Source organism: Geotrypetes seraphini, chromosome 5, assembly GCF_902459505.1.
Source record: "Geotrypetes seraphini chromosome 5, aGeoSer1.1, whole genome shotgun sequence".
Lineage (NCBI taxonomy): Eukaryota > Metazoa > Chordata > Amphibia > Gymnophiona > Dermophiidae > Geotrypetes > Geotrypetes seraphini.
In genome coordinates this window covers 203,728,358-203,740,960 of record NC_047088.1, presented here as the reverse complement: position 1 = coordinate 203,740,960, position 12,603 = coordinate 203,728,358, and the positions used below count along the sequence as shown (strand labels likewise).

At 42.6% G+C, this 12,603-nt stretch overlaps 1 protein-coding gene across 2 annotated transcripts in view; it reads right to left on the bottom strand.

The window, feature by feature from the left end:
* The window catches only part of CCDC173 (coiled-coil domain containing 173), a 127,316-nt gene that overhangs the window by 40,013 nt on the left and 74,700 nt on the right, over positions 1–12,603 (bottom strand). For both annotated transcript variants that reach the window (XM_033945275.1, XM_033945274.1), the window contains one exon: positions 9,453–9,592. In XM_033945275.1, the coding sequence (XP_033801166.1) occupies positions 9,453–9,592 (140 nt within the window). The remainder of the gene's footprint in view (positions 1–9,452; positions 9,593–12,603) is intronic.

Here is a 12,603-nt window from a genome sequence, read left to right as displayed (position 1 = left end):
TCATGAGTTGAGTAAGGACAACATTAAGGTCCCAAACCACAGGAGGCGGTTTGAGAGGAGGTTTGACATTGAAAAGTCCTTTCATGAATCTGGACTCCACCGGATGAGCAGAGAGGGGATTCCCTTCAATAGGCTGATGGAAAGCCGCAATTGCACTGAGATGGACTCAGATCGATGTAGACTTGAGGCCAGAATTGGATAAGTGATAAAAGTAGTCCAAAACAGAAGATAAGGAGGAATGCTGAAGCTCCTTATGATAAGAAAAACACCATGTAGAAAATCTAGTCCATTTTTGGTGATAGCATTGTCTAGTTGTGAGCTTTCTAGAAGCCTCTAAAACATCTCTTACAGATTGAGAAAACTGAAGAGGGGTTATGTTGAGAGGTACCAAGTTGTCAGGTGTAGAGACTGCAGGTTGGGATGAAGCAGAGACCCTTGACCCTGTGTAAGCAGAAAATGAAAAACTGGTAGAAGGTATGGCTCTCTGCTGCTGAGTTGAAGTAGAAGGGAGTACCAAGGTTGTCTCGGCCACCGAGGAGCAATCAGAATCATGGTGGCATGATCGTTCTTCAACTTGACCAGAGTCTTGAGAATGAGAGGGAATGGAGGGAATGCATAGAGGAAGAGATTCGTCCATTCCAGAAGAAAAGCATCTGCCTCGAGGCGATGAGGAGAGTATATCCTGGAGCAGAACTGAGGCAGTTTGTAGTTGTGCGGAGCCGCAAAAAGGTATATCTGAGGCGTTCCCCACTGTGAAAAAATGTGATGATGAGGCGAGGAATGGAATGTCCATTCGTGAGGTTGCAGTAGACGACTCAAGTTGTCCGCCAAGCAATTCTTTGCCCCTTGAATGTAGACAGCTTTGAGGAAGGTGTTGTGGTGGATTGCCCAGTCCCAAACCTCCAGAGCTTCTTGACAAAGGGAGGCAGGCCCTGTCCCTGCCTATTTGTTGACATAATACATTGCGACTTGGTTGTCCATGCGAACGAGGACTACTGTGTCATGAAGCAGATGTTGAAAAGCATGGAGAGCTTTGAGGATCACTCTGAGTTCCAACTGATTGATATGACACTGACGATCCGTACTGGTCCAGAGGCCTTGAGTACGGAGACCATCAAGATAAGCGCCCCAAGCGTAGGTTGAAGAGTCTGGTGAGGGGGCGTTTGAAAAAGCAAACCTCTGTAAAAGATTGGAAGAGAACATCCACCAACGGAGAGACTGTTTCAAAGAAGGAGTGACTGTGATGTGTCGAGAAAGAGGATCACAAACCTGCGTCCATTGAGATGCCAGGGTCCACTGAGGAATTCTGAGGTGAAGTCTGGCAAAAGGAGTCACGTGTACTGTGGAGGCCATGTGACCTAGGAGTACCATCATGTGTCTCGCTGAGATGGAAGATCGGGAAGACACTGTATGACAGAGTTGAAGAAGAGCTTCAGACATTGCTGTGGAAGGAATGCTCTGAGTTGGACAGTGTCCAGAACAGCTTCAATGAATTGTAGAGTCTGAGAGGGTTGAAGCTGAGATTTGGGAAAATTGATCTCGAATTCCAAACTTTGTAGGAACCAGGTAGTCTGTTGGGTCGCTACAATAACCCCTTGAGACTTGGAATCCTTGATGAGCCAGTCGTCAAGGTAGGGAAATACCTGAAGACCATGATTCCTTAGAGCTGCTGCTACCACTACCAGGCACTTGGTGAACACCCTGGGAGATGAGGCCAGGCCGAATGGTAGTACTCTGTATTGATAATGCAAATTCCCCACCCGAAATCTGAGGTACTGACGGGAGGCCAGATGAATGGGGATATGAGTGTAGGCCTCCTTAAGATCCAGAGAGCATAACCAGTCGTTCTGCTCAAGAAGGGGATAAAGGGATGCCAGGGACAACTTTCAAAACTTTTCTTTGACTAGAAATTTGTTGAGAGCCCTGAGATCCAAAATGGGTCGCAGATCGCCCGTCTTCTTCGGAACAAGGAAGTAATGGGAGTAAAACCCCTGTTTTGCTGCTCCAAGGGAACTGGTTCAATGGCATGGAGACGAAGCAGAGCTTGAGCTTCCTGAAGAAGAAGGGAGGTCTGGGATTGAATGGAAGGATACTCTCTTGAAGGAAGTTCTGGTGGAATCTGAGTGAAATGAAGAGAGTATCCTTCTCTGAGGATGGTAAGCATCCAGAGGTCGGAGGTGATTGACGTCCATCGGTCATAAAAATGATGGAGACGACCTCCTATAGGGGGAAAATGAGACAGAGTTAGAACGGTGGAGGTTATGCTCTGTTTTAAACAGTCAAAAAGGCTGAGAAGCCTTAGGTGCAGCAGAAGATTGGGGTTTTTGCTGCTTCTGAGGTTGCTGTTTCTTAAGAGGAGGGTGAGTGTAAGGAGAGTAAGGCTTTGGAGCATAACGCCGTTGATAAATAAGAATAGGGCATGCAGGCTTGGCAGGAGCTGGCTTTGGCTTAGGTCTGACAATTGAAGCAAGAGATTTTTCATGGTCAGACAATTTCTTGGTGGCTGCCTCAATAGATTCATCAAAGAGGTCATTGCCCTCACAAAGAATGTTAGCTAAGCGGTCTTGAAGATTAGGGTCCATGTCAATGGTACGAAGCCAGGCAAGACGACGCATAGCCACAGAGCAAGCAGCTGCTCGAGCAGAGAACTCGAATGCATCGTAAGATGACTGAAGAGATGCAACCGGAGTTGAGACAAAGAAGTAATAACCTCTTGAAATTCAAAGTGCATTTGAGTATCCAGATAATGCAAGAACTTCGGCAATAAAGAAATAAGAAATTCAAAATAAGTGATGATTTGAAAATTATAATTGAGGACTTTAGAGGACATCATAGCATTTTGATAGATGTGATGTCCGAATTTGTCCATAGTTTTACCATCATTGGAAAACTCAGAAGGAGGGGCACTCCAATGGGAGAGCCCAGCCAAGGAACCGGAGGCGATTTCACCTGCGAGTCTAGGAAATCTCCAGCCAGAGGAGAGGAAAGAGGTCTCTTCAATTGGTGAGCACTTTTTCACTTGTTAGCAACAAATTATTCTTAACAAACCCTCTGAAGTTACTCTAGAGGCCAATTGAAGAGACCTCTTTCCTCTCCTCTGGCTGGAGATTTCCTAGACTCGCAGGTGAAATCGCCTCCGGTTCCTTGGCTGGGCTCTCCCATTGGAGTGCCCCTCCTTCTGAGTTTTCCAATGATGGTAAAACTATGGACAAATTCGGACATCGCATCTATCAAAATGCTATGATGTCCTCTAAAGTCCTCAATTATAATTTTCAAATCATCACTTATTTTGAATTTCTTATTTCTTTATTGCCGAAGTTCTTGCATTATCTGGATACTCAAATGCACTTTGAATTTCAAGAGGTTATTACTTCTTTGTCTCAACTCCGGTTGCATCTCTTCAGTCATCTTACGATGCATTCGAGTTCTCTGCTCGAGCAGCTGCTTGCTCTGTGGCTATGCGTCATCTTGCCTGGCTTCGTACCATTGACATGGACCCTAATCTTCAAGACCGCTTAGCTAACATTCTTTGTGAGGGCAATGACCTCTTTGATGAATCTATTGAGGCACCCACCAAGAAATTGTCTGACCATGAAAAATCTCTTGCTTCAATTGTCAGACCTAAGCCAAAGCCAGCTCCTGCCAAGCCTGCATGCCCTATTCTTATTTATCAACGGCGTTATGCTCCAAAGCATGCTCCTTACACTCACCCTAATTTTGATAAAGCCATAAACCCCCATTTTCAGTATATAGAAGAGAAACTGAACATACAAAAGAATTGAAAGAAGTTAAAACGGAACTAAGTGACTCTAAATCCACCATTCAGAAAGTTGAACAGGATTTAATTTCCTTCAAACAGATTCAAGAGACAATAATTAAAGATAATGTTAACCTTAGGAGGAAAGTTGAAATGTTGGAGAACACAGCACGGAGTAATAACTTAAGACTGATTAATTTCCCTAAAGTTACTTTGGATCAAAAGATATTTTCAGGAAATTCTGGGAATTTCAGATGAACTCTTACCTCCACTTTCTCAAGTGTATTACTTGCCCTCTGGCGGTCAAAGTCAACAACAGAGGTCTATTGGTCAAGAGGTATTGGACATCGGACAAAAAAATTGCGACCCCAGCAACATTAATATTATCTGTAGCTCTCCATCCAGATAAGGCATGGATTTTGAGCTTATTCTTTAAGAATAAACAGAAAGAATTTCTTGGACACAAAATACAAATGTTTCCCGATATATCACGTGAGACGCAGAAGCGTAGGCATGAATTTCTTTTACTTAAGCCAGGAGTGTTAGCTTTAGGGGGTACATTTTACTTGCGACATCCTTGCAAGTGTATTGTCCATCACCAAATGAATAAGTATGTTTTCTTTGAACCTTTTCAATTAACTATTTTCCTGTCCACATCTTGGTTGGATAAAGGAAAATCTTAAGCTCGTTAGAAAGTCATGCATCTTGCTCTCAGTTTCAAGCAGTGATTCTTTAAGTTTATTTCTTATTTTCTCGCTAATTGTGTAAGTTTTGGATCCAGTTTGAGGACTTGAGTAAAGTTAAGCCAATGTAATTTCATTTCCTATGATGATTTAATTGTTTAACAACCAATTTTATTGGATTGTGGTAGATTGTACTAGGCTTAATTTCTTTCTGTACAAGTTATGCTTGATAATTATGTTGAAATTTATAAATAAAAAAAATAAAAAATAAAATCCCAGTCTACCCTATCAAAGGCTTTCTCAGCATCCAGACTGACGGCCATGGAAGATACTTGATGATGCTAGCAATACACCATAGATAACAGTACAAATCCAGTCTGTTCAGAACCAATGAACCTAGGTAACACAGCCGCCAGCCTGGACGCCAAGATGCCTGAAATCAACTTAAGATCTACATTAATAAGAGAGATCAGGGGGTAGGAGGTAACCAGTTTAGGGGCCAAGCCAGATTTAGGGATTAAACTAATCTGTGCTATGTTCTCATGCAGCGGTAATGAACCACCCTCCAAGATATCTTGAAAATAAGTAGCCAAAGGGCGAACCTCAGCTAGATGCAAGAGTTTATAAAACTCACCAGAAAACCCGTCAGGCCCTGGAGCCGAATGAAGTTTAAGAGCAGCAACAGCTTTCTGCAGTTCTTTCCCAGTTATAGGCACCCCAAGGGCCTATTGATCTGCCAAGGTCAATTGCAGCATTCCACTTTGCACCAGATAAACATAGAAACATAGAAACATTGAAATAGACGGCAGATAAGGGCCACGGCCCATCTAGTCTGCCCACCCCAATGACCCTCCCTTACCTTTCTCTGTGAATAGATCCCACGTGTCTATCCCATTTGGCCTTAAAATCAGGCACGCTGCTGGCCTCAATAACCTGAAGTGGAAGACTATTCCAGCGATCAACCACCCTTTCAGTGAAAAAGAATTTCCTGGTGTCCCCATGCAGTTTCCCGCCCCTGATTTTCCACGGATGCCCCCTTGTTGCTGCGGGACCCTTGAAAAACAAGATATCTTCTTCCACCTCGATGCGGCCCGTGAGATACTTGAATGTCTCGATCATGTCACCTCTCTCTCTGCGTTCCTCGAGTGAGTGCAGCTGCAACTTATCCAGCTGTTCCTCGTACGGGAGATCCTTGAGTCCCGAGACCATCCGGGTGGCCATTCTCTGGACCGACTCGTCTCAGCACATCCTTACGGTAATGCGGCCTCCAGAATTGCACACAGTATTCCAGGTGGGGCCTCACCATGGATCTATACAATGGCATAATGACTTCAGGCTTACGGCTGACGAAACTCCTGCGTATGCAACCTATGATTTGCCTTGCCTTGGATGAAGCTTGCTCCACTTGATTGGCAGTCTTCATGTTCTCACTGACGATCACCCCTAAGTCTCGTTCTACTTCAGTTCTTGTTAGGATCTCGCCATTAAGGGTGTAAGTCTTGCATGGATTTTGGCTGCCCAGGTGCATGACTTTGCATTTTTTGGCATTGAAGCTGAGTTGCCAGGACCTAGACCAGCGCTCCAGTAGGAGTAGGTCGTGCATCATGTTGTCGGACATTGAATTTATGTCTGTTGTGCTTTTGCCCACTACATTGCTTAGTTTGGCGTCATCGGCGAATAATGTTATTTTACCTCGCATCCCTTCTGCCAAGTCTCTTATAAAGATGTTGAATAGGATCGGGCCCAGGACCGAGCCCTGCGGCACTCCACTGATTACCTCCGTCATTTTGGAGGGGGTGCCGTTCACCACTACCCTCTGAAGCCTACCTCCAAGCCAGTTCCCAACCCATTTTGTCAATGTGTCACCCAATCCTATAGAACTCATCTTGCTCAGCAACCTGCGGTGTGGTACGCTATCGAATGCTTTACTGAAGTCCAGGTATACGATGTCCAGGGACTCCCCAACATCTAGCTTCCTCGTCACCCAGTCAAAGTAGCTGATCAGGTTGGATTGGCAGGATCTCCCCTTAGTAAATCCATGTTGACGGGGATCCCGTAGATTCTCCTCGTTCAGGATCGTATCCAATTGGCGTTTGATTAGAGTTTCCATTAGTTTGCACACTATTGATGTGAGACTCACCGGTCTGTAGTTTGCTGTCTCCATCTTGGAGCCTTTCTTGTGGAGTGGAATGACGTTAGCCGTTTTCCAGTCCAACGGGACGTTACCCATACTAAGGGAGAGATTGAAGAGCGTGGATAGCGATTTCGCCAAGACATCACACAACTCCCTGAGCACCCTGTGGTGTAGGTTGTCAGGCCCCATTGCCTTGTTAACCTTAAGCTTTGACAGCTCGCAGTAGACACCGCTGGGTGTAAACTCGAAATTACTAAATGGGTCATCTGCGTCAACCCTTGTCTGTAGCTGAGGTCCAAGTACTGGCGCCTCGCGGGTGAAGACTGAGCAGAAGTATTCATTTAACAGTTGGGCTTTTTTCGAGTCCGCTTCTACATAGTCTCCGTCTGGTTTCCTAAGACGTACTATCCCGCCTGAGTTCTTATTTCTGTCACTGATATACCTGAAGAAGGATTTATCTCCTTTCTGGATGTTCTTCGCTAGAGACTCCTCCATGCGGAATTTGGCCTCCCTAACTGCTGTTTTGAAGGCTTTTCACTTGGCCAGATAGACTTCCCTAGAGTCCTGTTTCCCTGATTGTTTGTAAGAGATGAATGTTTTTTTTCTTCTCCTTGATGAGGTCCGAAATCTCCGCAGAGAACCACTGTGGCTTATTGAATAACATTAATAGGGGAAGACTCCTCTGCAGAATACGTTTGAAAATAATCCAAAAATAAACAGCCCATCTCCACCGGACGAGACATAAGAGAGCCACTAGAATCCCTCAAGGCTGCCACAAATCGGGTGCCTCCATTAGTCCGAACCACGCAGACCAATAAGGAACCAGCTTTATTACCAAATTTATGATAATAACCTTTATGATAAAAAAGGGCCTTCTGAGTGAATTCAAACTCAACTGAGTAACATGTAGCAAATCTCTAGCCGCCTTGGTCAGATGCTGTATAAAAGCTTTTTTGGCAACCCCTAGCTGCTTTTCCACATTCAAAATACCCACAGCTAACCGTTTCTTCCTAGCACAAACATAGGCTATCACCTCTCCCCACATAACAGCCTTAGCTGTCACCCAGTATAATGAAGATTGAGCAACGAGCATTATGATATTCATACTCTTGCCATTTCTTACCAAGAAAGTCCCGAAACTCATCATACTTGAACAAATAAGATGAGAAACGCCAACTACGGGACCTGGGAGAACTAGGCCAAAGGTCCAACTCGATCCATGTCATACAATGGTCTGAGATCTCTTCTGGTCCGATCTGCGCTGAAGAGACCAAATCAAAAGCTGAGGAACTAACAAAGATGTGGTCTAAGCGTGATTAGGTGCCATGCGCCCGCAAGAGGTGGGTGTAATCCCGCTCAGTCAGATGCAAAGCATGCCAGGTATCTACAAGTTGTAGTTCGGATGCAAAGGAAGATAAAACATTGGGAGAAGACACCCCCCCAACCACCGGTGGATCTGTCCATCTGTGGATCCATTACCAAATTTATATCCCTCACCACAATCAAAACAGTATTTCGGTAGAGTGAGCAGCAACAAAAACTTCTGAAAAAAATGGGGTGTCTGATTAGGATCATAAACTACCAGAAAAGAAAGTCCTGAACCTGATACATTAACTTCAAGACCAAATATCGCCCATTAGCATCAGATAGCAAGAGCTCAGTTTTACAGGGAGCTGACTTATGGAGCAATACTGCAACTCTCCCGCGACAACTACCCAAAGAAGAAAAATGGACTCCCCCACCCAATCACAACGGAGCTTTAAATGTTCTGCATCACTAAGTTGCATTTCTTGCAAGCAGGCTATGATAGCGGAATGCTGCTTAAGAGCCTGCAGAATTTTAGTCCTTTTTACAGGAGAGGTGATGCCTCCTACATTCCACGAGATTAGTTTATCAAGGATAGAGATCAAGCAAAATAGAAGATAACCAACGATTCATATGCTTGCAACAAAGCAGGAGCGCCCAGCCCTTGCCCCCACCCAGGATAGTCAGATACCCCAAAGTGCAATGAGAAAATGTAGAAAAGAAAACAGAAAATGAGAAATCAAAAAGCATCAATATCATAAAAAGCAAATAGTAAGAAGCCCACACATTCCTCAAAAGAACCCCAATCTAAGGACCCCCCCCTTCCCCCCCCCCCACAGCCCACTGAAACACCCCCCACATACACACACACATCAATACCCACAATCAGGACCCACAGTTGTAAAGTCCGGAAACAGCACTATAATGCATAGGACCCATGCCCTCACCTGTAAGCTAACCAATGCATAGGGTTCAACACCAATATATCGTACTATTGAGACAGAGCAACATTTATACAACAAACAGCTTAGCATCTTGGTAACAGCATAAAAACAATCAAAAAGACACCCAGGACCTTAGAAGCCCAGAAACACCACCCAAAGGCTGAAATCCAGAAATTAGAAACCCAACAATCATGTTAGCTGAGACACAAAAACTTTAGCAGCCTCCTCCATGTCAAAAGATTGCCAAGCCCCATTGGATGGCAGGGTACATAAATAAAAAACAAATCTTTTTCTTAGCCAACACTGCATAGAGGGGCTGGAATTTCCGTCTTCGTTCCTGAAGGGCAACAGAATAATCCTGAAAGATACGGATTTAAGGTGCCATATTTGAGGCCATCCCGTTTAGCTCTGTACTGGCACAATATTTCCACATTGTGGAGATAGTTGTGAATTTTTGCAACAACTGCACATGGCCTTTTGCGATCAGGAAGAATTTTGCCCACATGGTGAGCCCATTCCAAACAAGAATGATACATCTATTGCACTAGAATAATGGTTTCTAGAACACTCATTTCCTTTTCCAGTCATTTAAAAATATATATTTTATTTCACATTTTGTGTCCACTAACCTCTGTATCTCCATTTCTTTTTCTTTTCTGAGCTTTAAGAGGTTTTGTTTCGCTTTAACAAACAGACGTATTTTTTCATCCTCTTCCTCTATGTTTTGTTTTTCCAGTGCTCTGAGAAGATCTCTGTCCGTTACATATGCCTTTAAAACATAGTTAAATTTAAAGGTATGTTTCTATCACATTTGAACAATAAAAATCTTGACTATCATTCTACAGTGATGCTGTCAAGTTATAAAGAGTGTGGCCACAGTGGTTAAAGCTGATCCTTGTGACCCTGGGCAAGTCACTTAATCCTCCCATTATCCCAGGTACATTAGACAGATTGTGAGCCCACTAGGACAGGGGAAAATGCTTGAGTACCTGAATAAAGTCATGTAAGTTCTGGGTGCCCTTGGGAGAACAGTATCGAAAATTGAATGAATAAATAAATACTCACTTTTATTAATCCTGATTAAGACATTCAAACTACTTATATTCCCAAATTCTGAACATTGTATTTTGTTTCAACAAGCAGAATTGAGTCAGGCACACAGGTGGGTGACATTATTTGATGGTGCTGAGACAGAACAGCTCTCCTTAAATAGATTATACCTACTGAGCTATTATCATAGGTCTCCAGGCTTACCTAATGGCATCATACGGCGAAATACAAGAGAAATCCAACAAGTCTGCAGTAATTGTCAAATAGTAAAACCAAAAAGATTCTGTAGAGACGATGTACAAAGAGCCAAGACTTAAATCAATACACAATTTGTATCAAAAGAAGATGGTTCACTTTGTGTTTGAGACCTGGACCTGACATGGTCCATTTTCAAAAAACACTTCTTCCTCGTGGGTCCTATTATTACCTTGTATTTTAATATATGTTCAAATTTGGATTTTATAGTAATTCGCTTAGTGTTTTATTTGTTATCATTATTCTGTATTTTATTTTACATTCAAATTTGGATTTTATTGTACATCGCTTAGTATTTTATGTATAAGCGATTCATCAAATTTCAAATAAACTTGAAACTTGAGAAATATAGTAAGTTAACTTGTATGTACATTTTGGATACTGTCAAGAGTAAATGATAATTTGTGTGCAATGGTGTAGAATATTGTTCCAATTTATGATATATTTGTCATAAGGTGAAGATTGGTGTCCAATGGTATAGAATGACTTTGTGAAAGATGTGTAGAAAAATTTGTCCATGATCTTAGGTGATGTATTGGCATAAGATGTCCTGTGATCTTAAAACACAAAAGTGATCAGATGTAAATCGACATGGCAATGTGCCAAAAGTGGAATAAACCGTGACCAGTGGAGTCAGGGATCATAGAAATATAGAAACATAGAAAATGACGGCAGAAAAGGGCCACGGCCCATCTAGTCTGCGCACACTAATGGCCCACCCCCTAATGGCCTACCTCCATGAAGAGATCCCACATGCCAATCCCATCTTTTCTTAAAATCTGGCAAGCTGCTGGCCTCAATTACCTGTTGTGGAAGATTATTCAAGCGGTCAACCACCCTTTCGGTGAAGAAATATTTTCTGGTGTCGCCATGAAATTTCCCACCCCTGATTTTCAACAGATGGTGAGCATGAGAGTGAGAGAGAACCATGACCATCAAGGAGACATAGAGAGCATAAAAATGATAATAAAAATGAATGGTGTATTGAGAGCAACCTACTCATACATACCTAGATGTGTCAAAATCTCAAATTCTAAGAACCATTTGAAATACAACTGGATTGAAGTTTTTTTCTTGAAAAACGAATCTAAATCAAAAATAAGAAATGGAGCTGAAGGATCTATATATAGTGTGATCAAAACAAAGGCCAGCTGGATGTCTATAAGATGTCTATGCATAAGGTATGACTAAATGAATAATTGGTTAAAAAGAACTAATTAAATTAACCCCATGAGAATAAAAAGTTAAAAGGGCAACATAATAAATTAAACTACATAGGATGTAGACTTGTGCTGGCATTACGATAAAACTTCAAGGAATTAAATCAGTAGGGGAAAAGCAACAAGCAGCAAATGTACAAGTACAGTGAGAAATATAAAATGTTACTCCAGAACCATTCGGGATCAACATTAGACACATGAATGGTTAAGAAGAGGTAAACTGAAACCTAAGGATGAGCGATTGCCAGTTGCAACACGAGACAGTGGATTATGGATGCGTTGGTTTATGGTTTTGTATTTAATAAAATCACCTACCTTGCCAAACAAATTGAGGTAAAAATTATATGTAGAAAAGAACTCCATCAAAATATAGAAAAGTCACACATACACTTAAGTAAAACATTCAACCTATCATACTATCAAGGCAACAGCTGTAGACCCTCTCTATTTAATAACAAAAATTGACAGGATAGATTAGGACCCAAGCCCCACAAATCTTAGAAGGCGAGGGAAAAATATATGTTTTTATCATTATTTTAAACTGTTTGCATGAAGATTCTGACCAAAGACAACGTGAAAGGTTACTTCATAAACAAGGAGCTAGAAAATAAAATGCTTTCTTCCTAGTAGTTTCATAATAGGTCTTGGATGGTCTGGGAAGGATCAAACAGAGATCATTTACTGGAAGTAAAAATCGATGTGGAGTATATAGAAGAGTTAATCTAATCAACTAATCCAGCACATCAGTAAGGAGGGCCTTGTAATTAAGAAAAAGGATTTTAAAATGACACAACAGACATCTGCAGATTCTGTAAGAAAGAGCTAGAAACAGTTATTCATCTAGTAGCTGGCTGCAAAGTGATGATGCAGAAAATTTTTATACAGAAAAGGGCAACAAGAGGGAGGAAGTGACGTCATCGTCTAAGATGGACATTTGACTTTTCAGCTCCGCATGCCCTTCGATTTAATTTGCTTCAACCTCCCTTTCCCGCTTGGTTTTTGGTTTATTTTTGGCAGGGTTTTGGACTGGGGAGTGTTGTGATTGTGATTTTTTGGTGAAGGATAGCGCAGTCAACCCGAAAAATGCTGCGGGATTATGCGTTTGGTCCGGAGGGGCCTGTGATGGAGTCTGCTGTGTCGCACCCAGCCCGAGAGTCTGAGCAGTTGCCAGTTCCACGTTCTGTGGTTGCTGCTGTGGAGTCAGAGGTGGACCTACTCGTGGAGGTGCGGGCGATGTTTGTGGAGCTGCGCCAGG